At 36.3% G+C, this 24,781-nt stretch overlaps 1 protein-coding gene across 1 annotated transcript; it reads left to right on the top strand.

Annotated features, from left to right (window-relative positions):
• The first annotated feature begins 2,090 nt into the window (after window positions 1-2,090).
• Window positions 2,091-13,514, top strand: LOC110459434 (adenylate kinase 7-like). The gene is made up of 16 exons (XM_021511679.1): window positions 2,091-2,196; window positions 3,377-3,550; window positions 4,135-4,243; window positions 4,488-4,582; window positions 6,170-6,280; window positions 7,041-7,124; window positions 7,673-7,758; window positions 8,096-8,186; window positions 8,615-8,692; window positions 9,049-9,198; window positions 9,894-10,022; window positions 10,445-10,685; window positions 11,092-11,436; window positions 12,114-12,253; window positions 12,401-12,559; window positions 13,126-13,514. The coding sequence occupies exons 1-16, from the start codon at window positions 2,113-2,115 to the stop codon at window positions 13,162-13,164; spliced, it is 2,115 nt and encodes a 704-aa protein (XP_021367354.1). The 5' UTR covers window positions 2,091-2,112; the 3' UTR covers window positions 13,165-13,514.
• Window positions 13,515-24,781: the final 11,267 nt, after the last annotated feature.

Genomic DNA, 24,781 nt, shown 5'->3' with positions numbered 1-24,781 from the left:
ATCAAGATCAAAGTGGTGGTAACTTTTTATAGAACACTGAAACTAGTTTCACATGGCAGCAGGGGCATTTATGTCTTACAGACATTTTCTAGTTGCTATTAAGTTAAAACATATTTTAATTGAACCGTTTTCCATGTGTGTGATATTTGAAAAATGGATCAAAACTTTAATGTGAATAAAAGGATATACCATCAGGATAATTTATAAATAGAAAAATCAAAGTTGGTTTTACTTACATGGTAGATAATTACTAAAAGGATATCCCTTCTGTAGAAGATCTGGGATAAGGTCCCTGGTTAGTGAGTTCAATTATCACCTCTGTTGGGAAGGAGTTTGGCTCGACATTCTTTATCATTTTCAATTACCAAATCAACTTAATCAACAATTCAATAATTACATGGATATAGTGTATGGGTGGTTGGGTGGTACGATATTGGATAGCATCTTCACTTTTCACCAAGGTTTGATTTCTTTGATTTGACATGAAAAGGAGTAATAGGAGTGGTCACCTGTCACGTTATTGGGTTTCCTTTAGGAACTCCTTTCACAGTATAACCCTTAAATATTTTGCACTGTTATCTGGGCCAACAAGAAGTGTTCAGAAGTATTAATTAAGTGTAAGTAAAAAAAACCCAACTATTTAGCAAAATAAGCTTCACAGGAAATCTGGCTTTGCTTGGGTGATTCTCAATAAAAGGAAAATATTCCATTAAAATTAGAAATAAGAATAAGTCTTTAGGGATGGGGCTAGATCTTGGGGTTAATCTTGATAGCATGATTGTGTTTGTAACTTTTTGCCAAGAAAGCACTTTAATACTTATAGGGTAGTGAAGTCAATAAAGTTAGAAACTAAGATTTGTCCTCGGGGACCAGCAGTTCCTCGGGGACCAGCAGGGGACCAGCAGTTCCTCGGGGACCAGCAGTTCCTCAAGGGCAATTATGGTACCATGAGTCAAGTGTTTGTCTCTTCATGCCAAATAATGGTATATGATTACAGGGTGGGGATCTCAACGCTTTCCATAGTATAATCCAGGTACAATGTTCCAACAGGCAGGAATGGACCCCTAGACCAATCTAGGTAGCATGCATGATTGTGCTTGTTTTAGGGATAGAATATGTCGGCCGTTTCCTTGTCCTGGTAGCATAATTTTGTTCATTTCTCCATCTACGGTGAGGAGGTTACACTGCATATGGTTATAAAGTGGGGTCCGCAACCATTTCCAAGTAATTTCCCATTTTGTTCCTGTTCCCAAAAATATTTACCAATCATTATACATCAGAGGATGCTTCCTTACTAAATCTGGTTGATATCTGTCAAATAATTCCAGAAGAGAAATTGCTTTAAGCAATATATGGCAAGAGTAATCTGTTTTGACCCAGACTGCTCCTGAACCCCTGGGAACGGGTCAGGTTCAGAAGAGGAAGTTATTTGAAAAATGAAGTGTGATGTGATGCAATAAAAACTCACATTGGACACTGTTTGCACATGGTTAGGAATGGAGCTGCCTAAATATTGTTTCTTTAAATTTAAAATAAATCTTGATTCATAAAATGTGTTGTTAGCGAAACCATTTAAGTTCTAAACAATGTGTTTGTAATACTTAATAAAGTGGAAAAGTCCAAATGCAAAGGTCTTTAAATGAAAAGTAAAAATACACTGTTTTATTGATGAGCCAAATTAGATGAGAACTTCATTCTTGAAAAAAAAAGTGTTTTCTTTATTATTTATATGCTGGAATGGTTGAGATATTAACTCATTAAATAATAACATTAATATTTGGGGATTAAAACATATGCCGTTTCCATTAATGATTTAAATATTAAAGCTGATGCAGATTTTATTCAATTTTCAAAATTTAAGTCCACAGTTTTATCTATAGAACAGAATGGCTTTAATATGGAGATAAAAATGTATCAGAAGTATAGTCTGGTTGAGGTAACGCGTATAACTCTTAGAAGGACATCGGCGAACTACTGGATTAGTGTAATTGTTTGTTAGAGACTGTTCACTGCATTCTCGTCTGTAGTGCGCAACCTCAAACCGAAACATATAAACAACGTGAGTTATCTCCCTTGCTGTCGTCCATAGTAACACACAGCTACACAGTCAATATGGCGGACGAGATGGAGAAACCGAAAAGTAAACGTGTGTTTGTTAACCACGTTGATCAATACCAAGGAAAGAACATCGGGAAGGTAAGTAGAAGTTGTTCAGAAATATGTATTTGATAGACCGTTTAGTTGTTTTAAATCGCATTTCACTACAGTCCAATATGACACGCATCCACATGCATGTTTATGATGTTATTAATTTTTCGTCGCAACAGACGAAACATCAATCGCAACAATCTTCTAGCGCTCATAGTTCAGGTTTAAGTTATCTGAATGTCATCTCGAGTACTGATACTTACCAATAGTTTATTGTTTCAATATTGAAGTACTGCATAAGATAAAAAGATCTCTAATTTTGTTTTGATTATTTATGTTGTTATCGTCTTAAAGAGTACGTAAACTTGTTTTTAAATGGAAACGCATAGATCTATAGTACATTGCAGGTTACGAAGGTCTGTCTTCTTAGACCATTACGTTTCAGTATAACTTTTGCGCAGCGTGGGTGGTTAGAAATAAAGTCCAAACGATACGAATAAGACTTACAATAGTTTTGAAATGAAAAGAATGCACAAGTGGTGTGTAGTAGTAAGAAGAAAAAAAAAGATTAGATAGACTCCCAGATTGCATTTCGGTTCTTCTGACTACTTTAGAAGTTGAGTGTTGACAACCCCTGCTTGAAGGATACCAAGTTCAACTCGGCTACAGTTCATCTTCATCTTTGAACCTTCCTCTGTCAATATTGACGATTACAGAATTTTTGGAATTTTGGTCTTGTACTGTAGTGCGTTGTTATGTACAGTAATTTTTGAATCGGTAAACTACTATATTGCTGGTAATAGGTTTCGTATGGTAATGGTTCTTGGGAAGAAGCTGTATTTTTCTAACTTCAGGGTGTCTGTTCTGGTGTGGTAATGGACTATCTTTCTTGAAAGTGTAGATCTTGTCCAGGTCTTTGATGGAGCACAGGTGTTCGTTACAAATGTCTGAAATACACATATGCTATACTGATATGGGTCACAGCATATGGGTCAGACATTTGTAACGAACCCCTGTAGATGGAGTGAGATAGTTGTTGGCTGGTATATATCCATTAGGTCGTTGATGATCTTGAAGAACATGGTCAGTTGGGTTTTTGTTCTTCTGGTCTCAAATGACTCCCACTCAAGACTCTCTAGCATATCGGTGACACTACTAGTATTTCGGTATCTGCATATTTGTACTTTTTCGGTCTCGGAAAACATTGATGATTATCTTCCATTTTCAGTATCTGTCTCGGTGTGTGGTTGGTTCATCACTAGAGGAACCAGAAGAAGAAGATGATGCCATGTCAACTACCAGTTCCATTCCATTGATTAATAAGGAGGGTTGCTATGAGGTGGTTGGAACTCTCAAGGATAGGGAAGCTCCCAAACCAGACTATGTCAAGGAGATCATTCAGGTACTGAACTGTTTGTACTTGTGAAGATTATCATGTAAAGACATTTTTTACCTGTCATGACTTTTAGCACACCAACTGAACATTGGAGCAACAACAGAATTTGATTTACAATGTTTTTATAAATGTAGTAGTCTAGATGTTATTGTGACATAGTGATTCATTGTATTATTTACCAGATTGAAAAAAAACCATGTTTATATATAGAAAAAAAATGATGTTTATCTTATTCTTGTCAGTTGAGTTTATATATTTTTCCAAAATGACTGTCAAACTTAATGTATTTTGTCTGTTTATTGCCAATCTATTCAAGCCACGTATAAATTGAAGGAAAAGATGTCTTCATTGTTATATTGAAAACAGGTTTGAAATTTTTTAAGGAGGTACACTGATAATTAAGTTGAATCACAGGGGCACTCAACTACTCATAACATTGATCTTGCTAGACTTCCAGTTGCTAGATATGTAGGATGTTCATGCCCCTGTGGTTGAATCTGTATCTACTAGGAAGTTTAAGTAAAACAGAAAACCTAGTCACATGGGGAAATATGTTTCTAACATTATTTTTTCTCCATTTTCGATTTCAGTTTGAAAACAAAGACCAGCTGTATGAACACCTAGTCGAGTGTGATGTGATTTTGTATGACATCACGGAGGATCCAGACCAGATTGACGAGGCAGTCTGGGCAGTTTCAGGTAACGGAAATATAATTTAACCAACTATTGTCTAAGTATTGGGATTTCATTATCTGAAATTCAAAGCCTAGTTTGTTTCCAGATAACATGTATGTAATTACTGCAGTAAACAATTGTATTAGTTTATCACTATAAAACTCCTCAAATAAAATTGATCAATTGTCGTGAAATCAACAAGCCACAAAATGATAATTAATATGTCATATTAAACTGTGTTTACCTAGATGTTGTTTTAATATTTCAGAAATTCACTCGGATCTGGATAAAATTGAAAAGCCGAAGATGTTTATTTTGATCTCCACTGTGATGACCTGGGCCAAAAGCAAACCCCTAGACCCCGTAAGTATATATAAAAGGACCAAAGTTGACCCATTAAGACCAAATCAGTATGCAAAGGGACCAGAGGTAAATCCTTTGATTTTGTTACTTTTATTTTGTACCTGCTTTTTACCTACTATGTATTTTTTTTCTCCATTACAACACATGATAGAGGGACCTTCTTTAAAATAAAAATTGATATTAAGAACTGTAAAGTTCATTTTCCTGCTGCCATTCATATTCTGGGATACATTGTAATTAGCCTATCATTCATTAAATTTTATGGTGGAATCTAGCTTTTAGTCTCGGCACCGACAAATCTAACAGTCTTACGTCGAACCAATTTGGAGTATTAATTTGTTTTTTTTAAATGTCTTTTGACTAATTAGATTCGACTATAAATGCTGATCCTTTCCCAAAAAAGTAAATAGTTGACAAAGTGGCACATAAGAAAGGCCTGAGCATATACTGACATTGTCACTCATTTACAAATATTAAGTTAACCATTTATTTAATTGTTTATCAGTCAACTTTCCCTATTTCAGATTGATGATGAGGTACTATTTTACACACACACATATATATATATAGTTAATGATGGGAGTTGGGTAAAAGTATGAATGCACAGTACCTATGTGTTATGCTATTCGGCTAATGTATTGTTCTACATATATATATTTCAAACAACTTGAGGTATATTTGTATTTGCATGTGTCTTGTTCCATAACTTTATAGTCAGCTATGTTTATTAAAATCGATTAATCAAAAGTTTCAGTATATATATATATATATATCTGCTTGAATTTAGCTCCAATTTTTTTTTTACTTCTTTCCGATATCAAAGCTGTATTCATGTATGACAGTCAAGGCTGTGAAATGAGTTAGGTCTAGATCTGTCGTTAGCTGAAGTGAACTTTTCTGGTATAATACAATATAAATTATTTTTAATATTATTTTTCCAATGAAATAATTGAAAAAGGTTTGAGCCTAATATAGTAAGCACATAATCACTAGCTATGAAGTTGAATTTGGACATGTAATGCTGAAGACATCAATATATTGATAATTGTGATTGAAAATCTATCATTCATGATAATATGACACTGGGTATAGACAAGTATATTGTGGAAACCTTCACATTAATCTTAACAGTAAATATTAGAAATGGTATACCATATATACTATAGTTTTATCATTACATAGTATATTGCTAGTTTAGTTAAAAAATATATATCCATATACATGTATTACAACTTGTCATTAATATTCCATTATACACATGTTGTTTTTGATAAGAAATGTATTTTTTGTTATTTTGTCTATGTGTTTCTGTTGAATAGGAGATATTTTAAATTTGATAGTTTTAGCACATTACAACATTGACAGAGACGACTTTTGATTTACTTTTAAATATTCTTTGCATGATACACTTATACACTTCATTTTATTTTATTTCTGTTGTATTTTGATTAATAAGTCTGTGGGGTTAGTTTTAAGATATACCCACAATGCCTGAATAGATAACCCTGTGCGGAATTCACTTTCTCTGCTACATTTTCTCGGCATTATTGTTGTCTGTTTTTACCCAATGATATTGTGTGCTTTTAGGATGATCCAGAAATTCCGTTCACGGAGGACGACTACAGACGGAGGAAACCTCACCCCAACAACAAGGAACACATCAGTGCAGAGAAAACCGTCATCAAGATGGGCAAGACGGTAGGGTCAACATATTTGATGATACCTCAATGGTGTAGTTCTGCTGGCCGGCCTCAAGGCCCGGTCGATTTAATATCTGGGCTAATGAAAATTTTCAATATTTACTATGAAATTGTAACTTGGAGTAGCAGAAGTTTGCAAAATACACTCGTGGGATTGTACTCGAAACATGAAATAGTATGCCCCTCAACACTGTTCCCTTTCTCTACCAACAGCCCTTTCACATCGCCTCCTAGCTCTCGTCATTAAATATACCCAGAGTTATTTTTAATTATAATGGGTATCAAATATTCTGCGCTTTTAAAAGATGAGATACTTGTGTCTTGGATCCTGCAATATTACGGGTTGAATACTGTGTTTAAACTTAACGGTAGACCCATAGACAATCACCATGAGTATCTACTAAGTTGTCTATGAAGTTAATTCCTGTGGTGTGTGATATTCAATGAGAAGTATGGTAATGAACAAAAAGTGTTCTGTTTATTCAATATTTTCCTGTATTATCACATGTATATTTTCATGATTTAGTGAAATATACAATGAAATTTTTTCTTGCTAAAGGTCTAGTTTATCATAGTTTCAGTAAGTCTAAATTAAATCTGTGACAGATCTACACTGTATGATGCATACATTTTGAATCCCAAGGCTGTAAACTTCATAATTTTGAATCGACAACATTCTTTACTTTTTGTATATTGTTTAAGCTTTGTTGTATCGTTATATCATGATTCATGAATCGGTTTAAAACCTTGCCTTCCAGAACAAAGCAAAGCTTGTTACCTACGTTGTGGCATCAGGTCTGACATATGGAGCCGAGGAAAACATCTTCCACTACCTGTTTAAGGTTTGTTGTTGTTAAGCTTGATTTAACTCATTCACCCCTGAAGACACATTTGAACCCTTCCAAGTTAAAGGTTGGAACAGTCGATATGAAATTTGAGGGGTGAATGAGTTAAAAAAATGATTCAGATGTATCTAGATGTGAATATTGAATACTTGATAGAGCAGAATATAGTTAATTTGTATAGCTATAGTGATGAAGATGATTTTATTTATAGTTGCATGATGAGATGATTTTATAGTAGAATAGTTTGTTAAGTTATTATTCTAGCAATTTACTGTTGAACCTAAATAATCATGCAACGTTTGTGCCATATAAAAATGTCTCAATTTTGGGAAAAGGACCAATATGTTCCCTAAAACACCAGCTTGATTGTAAGAAAACCATATATACAAGGTGACGGAATGTTTCCTTTTTTTTTTAAAGAAGGCTCAACTGCAGTTATTTTATGTTTTAATACATTTGTGATGAACGGAACGAATCAGTTTTTCTGATCATGCTGAGTGAATAGATAGTGTGTTGTTTTTTTTAATTTGTGTATTCTCTTGTAGTCTGCCTGGCACAACGCACCACAGCTTCTGTGTTTTGGAAATGGGCAAAATGTTATACCAACCATCCACATCAAGGACTTGGCAGGGTAAGATTTATTATTAATGATTATATTAACATCATTGTGATTTTATTTACAATCACAATTTTCGGCCAATTTAAAGAAGAAGAAAGTTAAATACTGTTTAAGACCAATTATTCAAATACTTTTTAGAATTATTACAAAAATTCTGGAATTGGATATATCTCTCAAATGAGTTTTTAATAATTTACTTTCAGAAAATGATGTTTGTAGGTTAATTGAGCCCTCAGGTCACTATGCTTTCCTTGTGTCTAATCTAATTTGCCAATACCACCACATATTTCCTTGTGTTCCATTTAACTTGTCAATTACACATGTATCATTATCTACAAAAATGTTGCAGAGTTATACAGAACATAGCCGACAGCAGACCAAAGGTGCGCTACCTGATCGCCAAGGATGATGCACAAAATACGCTGGAGGAGATAGTCAAGGTAAATCATTAATATTTGCATTGGTTTTCCTCTTTTTTCCCCTTTTAAATACAGCTTAATTCTTGTAATAGCTATCGAAATAGCCCTATAAACAGATCCTTAAAATTTAATTTGAATTTATTTTTCTTTCTAAAAACGAAAAATTTAATGTAAGTTTTTTTTTTTAAATTGAAATTCCTGTAAGAAATTGTCTACCACCAAATAAATGAATACAGCAGTTGTCCCTTAACCTTCTCATGTGACAGACATGCTCAACTACCTGTTACTGTAGATCATCAGTAGCTCTCCTATTGAATACTAGAGCAATATACCATTTTATGATGGCAAAGATTTGTCATGAAATAAGAAGTTGTAACCAACCAAATGCTTAGTGTTATTAAAAGAAGCAAATAAATAAATACATGGTTTTGCAATCTATCATTCACTAGGCTGTGAGCCAGAACTTGGGCACTGGGAAAGTTAAGATGATCACAAAGGAAGAAGCATTGCTCAGCAAAGATATCGAGGTAAGATCTTTTGTTTCATCAGCTTCTCGTGTGGAATGTCTGATGTATCCTCCGCGCGCTTACATCCGGGCCAACAAGATTGATTAATATAAGCTGAAATCACTTATTTCATAATTGTTGTAAAATAAATCAAGTTCATTATTATTATGATCCTCCAAACATGCCTATGAAAGTTTAACCCCTCAATGACTTCACTTAGAAAATAAATACACATGTATGTGTTTAAAATTACTGTGAAATGTTATGTGTCTTACTTTTAGACCATTCCCAGGATGATTAACATGAGCTATCATTATGTTGCTTGAAATTTGTGTTAAAAGTATATATTTTTTTTGATCTTATTTGATTTGTTACAGCAATCTGACTTTGACCAGCTGTTGGTCAACCTGAGGATGGACGCGGTCAATGTGAAGGAGAACATGAGAGTGAACTGGGCAGCAGAGACTGGCCTTGTGGAAAACATCCAACAGATTATCAAGGAATACAAAGACTCTCGCAGATTACAGGTAATTATTAGGCCATACAAATTACAGATTACAGGTAATTATTAGGCCATACAAATTACAGATTACAGGTAATTATTAGGCCATACAAATTACAGATAACAGGTAATTATTAGGCCATACAAATTACAGATTACAGGTAATTAATAGGCCAAACGAAAAACGATTTCAGTTCCTTTCCAAAAATTTATAGCAAAAGTTTGTTATTTTCAGTAGTAATTTTGCATTTTACTAGAAACACATAGAATGAGATAAAACAAATAAAGAAATTGTTGTAAAGTCAGTTCAGTTTCTTTCCAAAAATTGAAAGCAAAGGGATATTATTTTTATTAGTATGATAATTTTGCATTTCCTAGTAATACATAATGAGATTATTTTTGGGAAAAAAAAGGTTGGAATAAAATGTCAACACAACCTTTCAGGTACCTGAGCTTCTTTAGAGTTAGCCATTTACGTTTGTAAATGTTTTGTTTTGTAGAAGTAGAACTGATTTTGAAGTGGAATGATTTTTTTTGCCAAAGTAGAACTATGGATAATTTTAAAATGAAATGGTACTCTATAATCCCATGGATTTATTTGGACTTATGTATTATGCCAGATCGCAACAAATCTTTATTAATGCATGTACATTGAAAAGTACAATCACGAAAGGAAAGAAAAATACTGTTTTCAACAGAAGCATCAATGTTTTGTTATAGCCCTTGCGAGTGTGTGTAGTTGGACCACCAGCTTCTGGCAAGTCTACAGTGGTTCAGCAGCTGTGTGAATTCTACAAACTTCATCACATCAAGATCAAGGATGTTATTGATGAGGCCATGGATAACCTGGTAGGTATTATTACATAAGGGGTTTTGCCTGTGTATGAACTTAGCAATACAAAGTTCAAGATTCTAAATATGTGACAAAATAAGATTGGTTTACGAGATGAAATAAACAGGAATTATCATTTCAATAACAGTTATTCAGTGCCTGAAGCAAAAGTTCGTATCAGAATCTGGTTTAATGAGCTACACCATCATGATTTCATGTTTTTCTGATAGTTTTGGAAAAAACTGGAACAAATCAATGAAGTGCTTGCAATTTACGGATTCATAAAATATTGAAAGTTTTGATAATGATGTACTACTGTCAAACAGACAAGGTTTCTAAGAATTAAATTATAATCTGTTGAAAATGGAAAAGCGGTAGCTTGGCGTATGTGTTTTTGAGATACATATATATAATATGATAATATTTCCACTCCTGCCAGACTACCACTGCGCGGCGAGCCGATTCAGAGGACCAGGAGGAAGAAGATGGGAAGGCTCAAGATGCCCAGGACCTAATTGACCGCATCAATGAGGGCAAGGACCAGACGACAGGCAGGCTCGAGGACCAGCATGTCATTCAGTTCTTCAAGGACAAACTTCTCTCCATGTCCTGTCAGAACCAGGGCTTCATTATTGATGGCTTCCCAAAGACCATCGAACAGGCCAAGGAACTCTTCGCATGTAAGCGCAGTGGTCCAGTTTACCTCTAGAATTCTAAGTAGATCGAGATATATGAAGGAAGCAGTTTGTAGCTGAAATTGTGCTCTTGTGTTCAGAATAATACTTGAGGCTAATAACTGATGACATATAGGTGTGATATGGTTTAGCCAACTTTTGTATAATTGGTCCTAGGAATTTGAATTTGAATTTACCATAAAGTTTATACATACTCGAGTATTATTCACATGTCTGTGTTAATTTTAGATAACAATATATTTTTATCTGTTTCCTTTTCATGGTCTCCTTTTGAACAGTTTTTAAAGTTTTAATAATTGAAAAGGAATATATAATTCTAAGAGGAGGTATTTAAGGAGGAGAAGTCTGACAAAATCATTATTCTAATTTCAATGTGCGTTCTTTATAATAGCTGAGGATGACGAGGAACCAGAAGAAGCAGCTAAGGCTGGAAGCTATAACAAATTGTTGATGCCAGAGTTTGTGTTTAACCTCGAGTCAAACGATGACTTCCTGCATAATCGTGTTATGAACCTGCCGGAGAGTGTAGTCAATGGAACGCACAACACTGAGGAGGGCTTGATACGGAGGCTGGACCAGTACCGCTCCATCAATAACGAGGATGAAACTGTCCTCAACTATTTCGACGAAATTGAATTCCACCCAGAAAAAGTCGATGTCACAAAAGATGATTCACATATGATGAAAGACACTGTTGAGAAACTTAAAAAGGTCATTGGAGCTCCTAGAAATTACGGTAAGTACACTGAAGTAAAAGGTTCACACATTTTAGGATTTGTTAAAAAATACTGGTTTTAATAGAGGTGTAAGATGATTTTATAGCAGAATGCATAAGTGATTTTCCAAATGCATGGATTATTGTAGAAGTTGTACTCAATATTATATCACAAATTATTGAAAAATGTTACATTTCGAATGAAAGTAACCATGTTCTGACATCGTTTTGTGTAAAAAGCTGTAGAACAAGATGTTTTTGTTTGTTTTAAAGTCATATCTGATGAAAGTCATATCAAAGATTATTTCAGATGGGTGTTTCGGAGTTCTATATGTCAGAAGCCAGGTCTTTGAGATGTTGATAGAAGCTACTGCATAGTAAACACCAATTAAGGGTGTTATAAGCCAAATACCTGAGCACTGCTTTAACCCTTTCACCCCTATGTAACTTTAGTAGACTCTACCATGCATTGATATGGATGAGTCCATTATGGTCTACAGTGTTGAAAGGGTTAAACCTAAAAGGTCTTTATAAAAGACTAACTGAATCTTGATTTTACTTCTGTATGACAGCATCAAAGTTTGGTTGTATTTCTCTTTTAACAGATTGACAAAAGTAGCTGTGGTGTATACATTATATTAGCTATCGTAGTATTAATAACAATGAGATACAAACATTGTTCTGCCATTTTTGTACAGGTCCTACAGCGGAGGAGTTGGAGGAGATGAAGAGGGTGGAAGAAGAAGCTCATCTGAAGCACGAGACAGAAGAAAGACAGGAGCGAGAAAGGCGGGAGGCAGAGGAGAGTGCTCTTCGTAAACAGAGACAAGAGGAATGGGTAAGTGGAATTGCTTTTTTAATTTTCAGTTTATTTTTGTTGCATATAAATAATGTTTATTTCAATATTGTGCACTTTCCTTTTTCAAATCTCTTAAATTATTGAGTTTGAGAATCTTACTTTCCATTTCATGTTATTCTCCTTTAGACTCAGCGATTGAATGAGGTGAAGCGTGAGGAGTACGAACTCCTTGAGGCCCAGTCTATACCCCTGAGGAACTACCTGATGAAACACGTGATGCCTACACTAACACAAGGTCTCATCGACTGCTGCAAGACCAGACCTGATGACCCCATCGATGCCTTGGTAAGCACTGCTCTTTGATTTGGTGGTCAGATCAATCTTAAATAAAAGAAGCTAGATAACTGACCAGGTTTCATATTTTGCTGGACATTTATAACATTATAAACAAATAGGTTTCCTGTCACACAAACATACGTGTAGGTAATGAAAAAAAAAATGAGATGTAATGGTAATGGGTCATCTCTGCAACTTTATATTCTGGGCTCTGAACAGTGTAATAACTTTACAATGCTAGTTTTTATACTCACACATTTAAAATTAAAATTCCGTATCAGATTTTGGCCTTTCTTCTCAAAAATTAGCATGGGTGCAAGCACTGTAGGTAAACAATCTTCTGTTGTATAAAATCATAAAGTAAAGACTTGTAACTACTTTTACTAATGTTTCAAAAATGTTTTGCCATCAACTTAATCTTAAATAAAGATTAAGAAGAGTTATTTTTGAAGATTTTTATGATTGTTGCCCTTTTCAACTTATTGTGGATATTAAAGAAATGTCTATTTTGTAAATTTGTTTGATTTGCATGATCTTTATGTTAATCTGACCATTTGTTTCTCTCTTTATTTCAGGCCGAGTATCTGTTCCAGAACAATCCACAGGTTGACTAACAAGCAATCATGAAGAACAATAAGACTTATATACTGTGAACTTGGATATACTATCATCATAAATAACATCAGCTATGAAATGTGCCTGTGTTGTCTAAAATCATTCAGTGCCCTGTGGAGATGTTCTCTCTAGACTAAGCTGTTTGTGGAAAACTCAGAGTGGATATATTGTCTAAGATTTCACCTTGCTTTGGTTGTGTAAAATACAGCAGTTTTACATACTTACGAGCATTCAGACTCAGTTAGGAATGGCTGGGCCTTTTAACAGCTACAGAATGTGATATTTACATAAGTTTTAATATGTACATAAATCAATGTAAAATTATCATTAAAATATTAAATTGTATGAAGTTTGACTTGTGCTAGTTTGATTTCTATCACTGTCAGGTTATAATGTTATGAATACTAAAATAGCTTGTGCTATGGTCAGTACTCAGTGACCTGTGCTATGGAGTAGACTCTACCATGCATTGATAGGTCAGTAATCAATGACCTGTGCTATGGTCAGTAAACAATAGCCTGTGCTATGGTCAGTACTCAATGACCTGTACTATGGTCAGTACTCCATGGCCTGTGCTATGGTCAGAACTCAATGACCTGTGCTATGGTTAGTACTCAATGGCCTGTACTGTGGTCAGTACTCAATGACCTGTGCTATGGTCAGTACTTAATGGTCTGTGTTATGGTCAGTACTCAATAGCCTGTGCTATGGTCAGTACTCAATGACCTGTGCTATTGAGTACTGACCATAGCACAGGTCAATGACCTGTGCTATGGTTAGTGCTCAATGACCTGTGCTATGGTCAGTACTTAATGGCCTGTGCTATGGTCAGCAAACAATAGCCTGTGCTATGGTCAGAACTCAATGTCCTGTGCTATGGTTAGTACTCAATGGCCTGTACTTTGGTCAGTACTCAATGACCTGTGCTTTGGTCGGTACTAAATGACATGTGCTATGGTTAGTGCTCAATGGCCTGTGCTTTGGTCAGTACTCCATGGCATATACTATGGTCAGTACTCAATGACCTGGGCTATGGTCAGTACTCAATGGCCTGTGCGATGGTCAGTAAGCAATAGCCTGTGCTATGGTCAGTACTGAATGACCTGTGATGTGGTCAGTACTCAATGACCTGTGCATTGGCCAGTACCCAATGACCTGTGCTATGGTCAGTACTCCATGGCCTGTGCTATGGTCCGAACTCAATGACCTGTGCTATGGTTAGTGCTCAATGACCTGTGCGATGGTCAGTACTCAATGACCTGTACGATGGTCAGTACTTAATGAACTGTGCTATGGTCAGTACTCCATGGCTTGTGCTATGGTCAGTACTCAATGACATGTACTATGGTCAGTACTCAATGACCTGTGCTTTGGTCGGTAGTCAATGACATGTGCTATGGTTAGTGCTCAATGACCTGTGCGATGGTCAGTACTCAATGACCTGTACGATGGTCAGTACTTAATGAACTGTGCTATGGTCAGTACTCCATGGCATATACTATGGTCAGTACTCAATGACCTGTGCTATGGTCGGTACTCAATGACCTATACTATGGTCAGTACTCAATGACCTGTGCTATGGTCGGTATTCAATGGCCTGTGCTATGGTCAGTAAGCAATAGCCTGTGCTATGGTCAGTACTGAATGACCTGTGATGTGGTCAGTACTCAATGACCTGTGCAATGGTCGGTATTCAATGGCCTGTGCTATGATCAGTACTCAATGTCCTGTACTATGGTCAGTACTTAATGGCCTGTGCTATGGTCAGCAAACAATAGCCTGTGCTATGGTCAGTACACAATAGCCTGTGCTGTGGTCAGTACTCAGTGACCTGTGCTATGGTCAGTACTCACTGGCCTGTGCTATGGTCAGTACTCATGGCATGTACTATGGTCAGTATTCAATGCCCTGTGCTATGGTCAGAACTCAATGTCCTGTGCTATGGTTAGTACTCAATGGCCTGTACTTTGGTCAGTACTCAATGACCTGTGCTAGTACTCAATGTCCTGTGCTATGGTCAGTACTTAATGACCTGTGCTATGGTCAGAACTCCATGGCCTGTGCTATGGTCAGTACTCATGGCATGTACTATGGTCAGTATTCAATGCCCTGTGCTATGGTCAGAACTCAATGACCTGTGCTATGGTTAGTGCTCAATGACCTGGGCTATGGTCAGTACTCAATGGCCTGTGCGATGGTCAGTAAGCAATAGCCTGTGCTATGGTCAGTACTCAATGGCCGGTGCTATGGTCAGTAAACAATAGCCTGTGGTATGGGCAGTACTCAATAGCCTGTGCTATGGTCAGTACTCAATGACCTGTGCAATGGTCGGTATTCAATGGCCTGTGCTATGGTCAGTACTCAATGACCTGTACTATGGTCAGTACTTAATGACCTGTGCTATGGTCAGTACTCAATAGCCTGTGCTATGGTCAGTACTCCATGGCCTGTGCTATGGTCAGTACTCAATGACCTGTGCTATGGTAAGTACTCAATGACCTATGCTATGGCCAGTACTCAATGACCTGTGCTATGGTCAGTACTCAATGACTTGTGCTATGGTCAGTACTCAATAGCCTGTGCTATGGTCAGTACTCCATGGCATATACTTTGGTCAGTATTCAATGACCTGTACTATGGTCAGTACTCAATGACCTGTGCTATGGTCGGTACTCAATGACCTGTACTATGGTCAGTACTCAATGACCTGTATTATGGTCAGTACACAATGGCCTGTGCTATGGTCAGTACTCATGGCATGTACTATGGTCAGTATTCAATGACCTGTGCTATGGTCAGTACTCAATAGCCTGTGCTATGGTCGGTACTCCATGACATGTACTATGGTCAGTACTCAATGACCTGTACTATGGTCAGTACTCAATAGCCTGTGCTATGGTCAGTACTCAATGACCTGTGCTATGATCAGTACACACTAGCCTGTGCAAAGGTCAGTACTCCATGGCCTGTGATGAGGTCACTCAATATATATCACACAAAATATAGGAATACTATTAAGTAAAACTTTCCCTGGAACCACGTCTTGTATAAAACATCTCAAAGTCGAGAACAATCTTACGCAATGTCTTGTCAATAGGAAATCTTAGATCTTAGAATCTTAAGAGTTGAGATGTTTTATACAAGTGGGTTTCCATGTTCAAATTACTTTTGCTTGAACTGTTATGAGTAAAAATATTTTATATATTGAATTGTTGAACAGTGGCCATTCACAATCATTACAGCCTTAGATTTAGGTCTAGATTACCACATTGCTTGAAAACGTACGTGATTTAATATTTGGTTAAGCAGGTTAGACTGATTTCAATTTGAAATTGATCCTTGTATTATTTCCATGTTTACATTCTAAATACATTGATAGCTGAACCCATGCTCAGATTAAAGGCAGCCACTTCAAACGTCGGAAGGTTCCTATCTGTAGGGCAACGACTTCCACCAAATTAGAGGGCACTTAACTCTGCTTAGCACTGCTGTCCGGTCTAGAACATCATTTCATTTGCTTAAATCAGAGGTAAATAGTGGTAAGACCCGTTCTTTGGTATTCTCTGCTTCGCCACCTGACTCTTAGCTTTGGCTTTGGTGGTCACCATCATCGTTGCCACCTCTGGCTCCATGGACAGATCTGCTTCAGACTCACTGGCCAGGTAATCATGTTTGACAGTACTCTCTTGGGCAATGCTAATAGGTGCTCTCCCACCATTACGTCAATAGGTAGTGCTATAACCCGCCCCAACATCATGCTGGGGCTATACACGGTACATGCTCCTAACACGTATGCCACGGTTGCCAATTTCGAATGCAAGTCCCAGTCCCTCTGATTGTTGAATACCTATTTACTTAAAAAATATCCTCTGTAGTGCGATTATAACTCCACAAACCCATCGCTTTGAGGTTGGTTTGGAGTTGTCCTTGTTTTGTCAAATCGTAGAAGCTTGCACATCGTCTGAATAGTTTTGGTTCAAACTTGGTTCCTTGGCCGTAAAGAACCTGGCTTGGGACTTCGTATTGGGTAATTCATGGGATGGACAGATATCCTAGCTATGGTGTTAGCTTCCCGATAAGGCATCGCGTAACATTTTATAGCTATCATACACTCAAAGTAAACGGCAACATCGAGAGATTCAGACAATAGTCCCTGAATGTCCAAGGCCAACTGCTCCATAAGTGCACCGACAAAGTGTTGCGAGATGTCATTATTCGTTGCTTACATTCACCACAATTTCCTTCTGTACCAATTCCCCAGTGGTTGTATAGCCAATACAGTGGAATCGTTGTCTCACCCGTGATAACGTCCCAGCAACACCAAGATGTCCTGACTCCGGAACGTTAGCAGTATCTGAAATATTTCGTTTTATTATGTTTCGAGCAAAACTATTTGAGGCTGGTCAATACTACTGTTTCTACAAGTTTCATTGTGGACAGTAAGATTTCGTGTCCTGGTTCTCATGGGACACACCCTCCCCGGTTTTTCATCACTGGTTTTCTGGCACCGTACGAATGAAGCCATGGATTTATCTTCCAGCTGAGCTCTTTCCCTGAGAAGCACCGGTGATTTCTGTTGAAGCGAAGCTTTGTGGGTTGTCTGACTCAGACTGCCTTCCTCTGTGATGACTAAGTTTCTTATCCCCCTCGAGTTAATCTTTGCTTTCTTATCATGGGCAATAGCCACATTGATTACACTGTCGTCTTGATTGTCATTTGACGTTTCCAAGAACTTGCATGTCATCGTGTAACACAACGTTTCCATTGAACTCAACCTTCTTCTTGAAAAGGACGCAACATTTGCGGGGAGATCTTCAATCTAGCCTTTTAGGGTCAAGTACTATGTCTGGACGACGAAGATGAGTCTCACAATCACCCGGGAGAAAAAAAAAATTGATAATATCGTCCAGATAACACAATAAAATAGTAGAGCCCAGCCGATACGCATTCCTTGAATCGCTCAAATGCTGTCGGTGCATTACACAAGCCGAATGGCATAACATTGCGCATAAGTCATTGATAGTAACAAAGGCAGTCTGTAACCATCTCGGCTCGACAGTAGCCACTAGCTATATCCAATGTGGAGAATAGAGAGGCACCCCTAAGTGCATCAAGTTAATCGGTATACTTCCGGTATGGCGTTTCCTGAGCTAGTATGAATTTGCTCTGAAAACCCCTGATTGGGCAGTGATATCATATTGGACATGGACATGTAAACTAGTGAGTAAGGAGGAGGAATGATACACGTTAATTTCCATATGCTGAATAATATAGACAAACTATTTTGCTCTCATTCCGTACCTGTGAGTGACCCCAGGAAAAGCGTGCAGTCGTGCATGAGTGTACGTGCCTTATCGAGCGATACTAAATATTGACTTTACTCACATACCCAAGATATCTATTTTTGTTTATATTTTGGATTGACCTTTATTCCTATAATCCGCTACTGTAAAATGGCAGCTGAATTAACAAAAAAAAGGGTAAAAGATAGTGTCGAAACATTAAGTGCACTGATGGACCCCCAAACGATCAAACAGGTAGCGGGCATACTTATGGACAATATAAACAGACTTTACAGTCGTCAATGGGTATTGACAATCTCCAGGCCGAGACAGTAGTGTTGAAAGATTGAGTGGACGAAATGGAACAATACTCTCGACATAATTGTCTGAAGTTCGGCGGTATCCCTGAGACGGAACGAGAGAGTACTGATGATCTCATCTTAAACGTTTGTAATGACGCGCTCGGTGTAGCGGTAGTTACTGGCAATATCAGTAGAACACATCAAGTTGGTCCAAAAAGTGCTGATCGACCTAGAGACGTTATCGTCCGATTTATATCTTATCGCACCCGAGCTTCAGTCTACGAGGCAAGATTCAACCTCCTCAGGTTGGATAAACGTGGATAGTCTGATCAACAACCACTTATTGTTACCAGACCACCGGCACTCTATATAAATGAAGCTCGGATGAAACAGCGGATGGAATTGTACAGTAGGGCCCTGTGGTTAAAAAAGAACAAACACATATCTGGCACGTGGACAATTGACGGTCGCATTGTTATTCGCGATAAGCACCAAGGAAAGACGCATGTCACTTCTCTGCGTGAGGTACACAGCTATCCCGACCCCCTCCCCGTCGGACCGGGCCCAGGACTCTTGCTCCAAGCGTCTCCATGTCGGCACCTTCCAAATAGACTACATGTATTTGACAAATGAAAACAACAATCAAAGAAGCTTTAGTCTGATATCCTGAAAAGACAACATTATTTGTTCCTTCAATTTTTGAAAATAACACTGTTCAATTTTACAGTGTTATTAGTAAATAAATCGTACCATAAGAACATTACAAGTATGTAAATCCTCAAACTCAAAATTGCCAATAATAATCAGTAATTTTATTGCCATTCAATTAACGTGATTAAAATACATTAATTAGCAGCAACTTTCTTATATCGTAATTATAAGCTAATTCACAGGAGCAGATTTTTTTTTATCTTGAAAAACCTTATAGAGTCTCGAATGCAGACTTTGTATCATACATTTCATAAATATATGTAGAAAATGTTATCATGTTAATATATCTCAGAGAACAGTAATTGCCTTAAATTATATACTTCATTGCAATATGAGTCTCTAATCTAGTTTGTGAGATTTAGATTATAAAGAAAAATATATCAATATCGAATTTACATTTATGTTCAAACATGTACCAGTGTACCTGGCTAGGACAACACTGAAGTTCTCCTTCCTAACAAGTAATTTAAGTGCTATTTTGTATTAATATTTATGATGAAAAGAATAATAATCTGAACATGTCGTGTGTACTGATGATACCTGCAATTTCACAAGTATCGTCATACAATATACATACAGTTTGTAACGTAAAAATACTATACCGTTTTCAAAAGCATTATCTTTACTCTCGAGTGCAACTTGATTTTCTATAATATTTGCATGGGTATACAATTTGAAACATAAATGCCTTTTGCATCTACCCATTCTGTGTAAACATTTCTCCTAAATATACATTGTCACGATCAGCGAGGTGTGTCGACACGGTTGGTCTGTTGTGACTGTACACTGATTTGTCCAAATTATACTAAAACATGTGCCAAATCCTTGACGCCCTACCTAATGTTTTCATAACTTGTATAACCTGTTTACTTAATTTACTTTCACTCTTTTTTTAATTAAAAATAAATCCTTACATAAAGTCAAAATATTTTTCCAGAATGTATTTTGCACATATATTTATAATACTTACCTGTGGTGTCACAGGCGTGGCGGTTCGTCACGGATGGTTTCATATGCCTGTGTACAATCAAATTTACAAATAAAACATTGCATAATTTATATTATATACGTGCTGGATTACCCGTGATGACCGACACCGCTATCTGATTTGAAATTAAAAGTTACAATTGTACTTTAACTAAGCAACCCATCCTCGATATCCAGGGGTTAGGCTTACTTTGGCTCTCTGGGCCCCTCGAATATGTAATAGCAAAATTGAAGGCTCGGTGTTCGCCACCTTGTTGATGAGACAAGAAGACTATTTCGATTGCTATCTTCGTGCCTTCAACTTTGCTATGACATATTCCAGGGGTGCAGAGAGCGAATGTGAGCGTAACCCCTGGATATCGAGGATGTAAGCAACTATGCGAACCGCTGTACAATTGTTTATTAAATACAGTATAGTCATAATTTCCCTCCCAAAATCAAAATTAGATTTAATATGGATATAAGCTTGCCTCAAGCAGATTTTGAAAACACCTGTTCATGCTATTTTTAGTTTTGTATGTAAATTTATATGTAATGTTGTGTATAGTGTATCTCCACCNGATTTTGAAAACACCTGTTCATGCTATTTTTAGTTTTGTATGTAAATTTATATGTAATGTTGTGTATAGTGTATCTCCACCCCAGGACTTGTTTAATTTGTCATATTTTGTCTTCCATGTATCTCATGTATCACATAGCGCTCCACCAGTTGGATACCGGTTGATGTCTTGTCGATATTTAATTAAACTGTGGGTACATGACATACATTGAAGTAATATATTATTCAATACATCCAAACTTTTTTCTGATATACTCTATATTTATATTCTAACCTTTATTGCGAAAAATATGTCTTTTAATTTAGTATTAAAAATTCTTCTACTATTGTATAATGATATTGAACTTTATCCTGGTCCTCTGCGCAATCTCCAAACTTAATGTAAGATCAATTAGAAATGAATTAGATATAATAGACAATGAGCTCTCTAAAAATGTTGTAATATGTCTCACAGAAACACATCTTATCCCATTAATACCAGATAGTGACCTTACTTTAGACAGTTTTTCTCATGGCATCTATCGAAAGGATACAAAAGATACAGTTATCAGTAAGAGTAGAAGAGATTTGGAATGTAATGATATTGAATAATTAAGTTACAGTTGATAAGCATAATTTACTCATAGGTTACATCTATTGACCTCGATCTACTGTTGAATACTGGAGAAAATCAGATGATATGTTTGATAAAGTTTTTGATGATAATGTTACTGATGTAATTATAACTGGGGATATTAATGTAAATATGTTAACCCTTCAGCCACACTCTCATCTAGGCAAATTTTTAACAATATCATATCATATTCAGTGTATAAACTAACTGCAAATAAGAAAACGATAGTTGAATATGATAGTGCTTACATTGATAGGATCAATAGTAATATAAGTAATATTGACTGGATCTCTATTTCCCAAAATAACGATGTAAACGAATTAAGTAATGTTCTTGTTAAATCAATAACTACGCAAATGAAGGACTTTGTACCTCATAGAGTAGTAACAGTAAGACCAAATGATAAACATTGGTTTAATGATACCATTAGATTAAAGATAAGACAAAGGAATCGTATCCATAAAAAGCTGCTATTCGATATTCCTACTCACTGGGAAAGGTATAGATTAGTTCGTAATGAAACAATTGATCTTATTAAAGAAAAAACCAAAAAAAACACCAATATCTTATGAAACTTAGGCATCCTCGATTTTCAGGTGTAGAGAGCGTAGGTAATCGTAACCACTGGAAATGGAGGATGTTGGTTAGGCAGAATGCCTGAATACTTCTCTTCAATTTCCACTTCAACAAATGATCTTGATCTTCTTCCTCTTCTCCCCAAATTCCATTTCATAGTTGATAACATTGTATTTACTCAACAGGACATCAAAGATCAACCTTCCACTTTAAATGAAAAGAAATCCGTTGGCCCTGATGAAATTGTCCCAAAATTTATAAAACTACTAACACCTTCTATTCCTCTTCCTCTTATCCTTCTTTGTAACAAAACTATGGAAACTGACTCTATTCCTTTGTCTTGGTAAAGCTGCAAACAGCAATGCTATATACAAAGGCAAGGGTGATGCGAATGATGTTTCAAACTATCGTTCTATTTCTGTTACATCCTGCTTAAGTAAAATAATAGAAAACGTAATTTTTGAATATCTGTATAACTACTTTTAAACAGCACCTGATACAACAAATACCTTTGTAAACGATGGTTGTCGAACTATAAATATTATTATGTGCCAGCTTAGAAATTTAGCCAGCAACCTGAACTTTGACCTAGTTCGTGACCATGTTACCTCGGAGATGAAACAGCGGAACTCATACTTCCTTATATGTCCAATGTTCAACGAATCAAGAAACCAACTTATTTACCCTATCATTTCCCCATGATCATTTTAATACTAGAACCTTATTACACGGTTGTCATGATTGTGATGAAGAAACAAATTCGTTTTTATTTTATGCCATAATACATTTCTGAAACTGGCAGATTCGATTAAAGTATTATGGTTAATATACCGGAATTGTTTGGTGATGGCTGACATAGGCTTTGCCTGATGCCAAATCCATTTGCTTCTTTTAGCAAAAAAATATATGTTGAAATGAAAGTCTGTTCGCTGCAATGCATATGCATCCTTTAGGGTCACGTTTTCAAGCGTCTATAATCTATACAGAAACAAACTGAACCATCTATCGTGGTCACTGCTGAAGCTCATGGACTCGTTTGGGAATGAATGACTTTGTTTTCCATTTTTTTTTTTAAATTCATTAGCTAACTCCTATCTCTTGGTCAATGGACGTTTTCTCTGGGAGTTTGTTTCGCAGGAACGGCATCCCAAGTATTTATTTAAGTTGTTATCTCTAAATCAACCTCTGTGATATAGCAAAAAGGACCTCATTCGAGACTAATGATATCTTCACTTTCTCATTTTGAAAAATAGCATTTCTGATATCAGAAAATAAATTAAGTTTATGGTATAAAAATAACATTTTAAAATCAAGAAAATCAATTCTTCAATTTCATAAAATAAGTGTTTATATACATATATTTATATGTAAATCTACATTTTGATTTAAGAAAAAAGGAAGTAATAGTAAAACGGCTTCTGATACTAACCGACCACATGAGGAACTGAACCAATTGGTCAGGGTTAGAAAAAATTAGGTATTTTATAGACTCTTTACAACGTTACATAACAAAACAGGATAGGTGTTGGTAAAGTAAGTTTTACTCTATTTTCAATACGAATATAAATTATAACGTAAATGACACTTACAAGAAACAATTCTTCATTGAACAGCATTAATGTTTATCAGTATGGAAGGGGTTACCGCGGTAATGATATTTAATTGAATTAGTTACTTCTGATTTGGAATCTTACTCTATGTACATTTGAATTATTCCCTTCGTTGAGAAGTGCTTTTGTGCTATGGTATATTCATTTGTGTTACATTCGTTTACAATTCTGTTATCGCGTTCATTCCATGCTATGCTAGTTTGTGTTTTAACATTCCAATGTTATGTTAATTTTACCGAACAAGTTTTCGTGTTAGCTTAGTATTAACTCCATTTCTTACTTACGTCTGGACATTCTCGATATCCAGGGGTTACGCTCACATTCGCTCTCTTTTCTCCTGGAATATGTAATAGCAAAATCGAAGGCACGAAGAAAGCTGTTTGATTGGTCTCGGGTAAAAAACCTGACCAATCGCTAGGCTGATACCTGTCCTTTGAAGATTAGAAAGGAGAGACGCCCGACTTCAAAGCCTGTCAATTTTTACCGTTACGTGACAGCGAGATTCTTTTGATGTATATCAAAGAATCGAACTAGTCTTCTTGTCTCACCAACAAGGTGGCGCACACCGAGCCTTCAATTTTGCTATGACATAGTCCAGGGGTGTAGGGAGCGAAAGTGAGCGTAACCCCTGGATATCGAGGATGACGTGTGGTATATGTTATCAACAAGTTGATTTGATGTCGTCGTCATTAAAAAAAAAAAATAGAACATCGAAACCACGGACTTATAATAGTCTAATTCCGTGTCAAAACTAAATTGGTAATCAGAAATAGCTAGCCAGTCAACTAGTCAACAAGCAAGGCAGCGGAAAAATCCGAGAGGTTCCGACTTAAGCGGCGCGCCATATCATAAACTTCAGTTTCGAACATTTCTTATTCGTAATCTCAAACGGATTCTTATCAACATAGAACTTGTTTATCAAATTCAGAATGGCGTGAGGATAACGCGAAAACGCTATTGGGAAAATTAGCATAGC

The sequence above is a fragment of the Mizuhopecten yessoensis genome, unplaced genomic scaffold (assembly GCF_002113885.1).
Source record: "Mizuhopecten yessoensis strain PY_sf001 unplaced genomic scaffold, ASM211388v2 scaffold10065, whole genome shotgun sequence".
NCBI lineage: Eukaryota > Metazoa > Mollusca > Bivalvia > Pectinida > Pectinidae > Mizuhopecten > Mizuhopecten yessoensis.
This window is presented reverse-complemented; position numbering and strand designations above follow the sequence as displayed.

Bases quoted from the DNA above. Each gene is read 5' to 3' on its own strand.
- LOC110459434 (XM_021511679.1), top strand. From the start codon at position 2,113: ATGGCGGACGAGATGGAGAAACCGAAAAGTAAACGTGTGTTTGTTAAC. The intron at 4,583-6,169 runs GTAAGTATATAT...GTGTGCTTTTAG, and splicing joins AAAGCAAACCCCTAGACCCC to GATGATCCAGAAATTCCGTT. The intron at 12,560-13,125 runs GTAAGCACTGCT...TCTTTATTTCAG, and splicing joins ATGACCCCATCGATGCCTTG to GCCGAGTATCTGTTCCAGAA.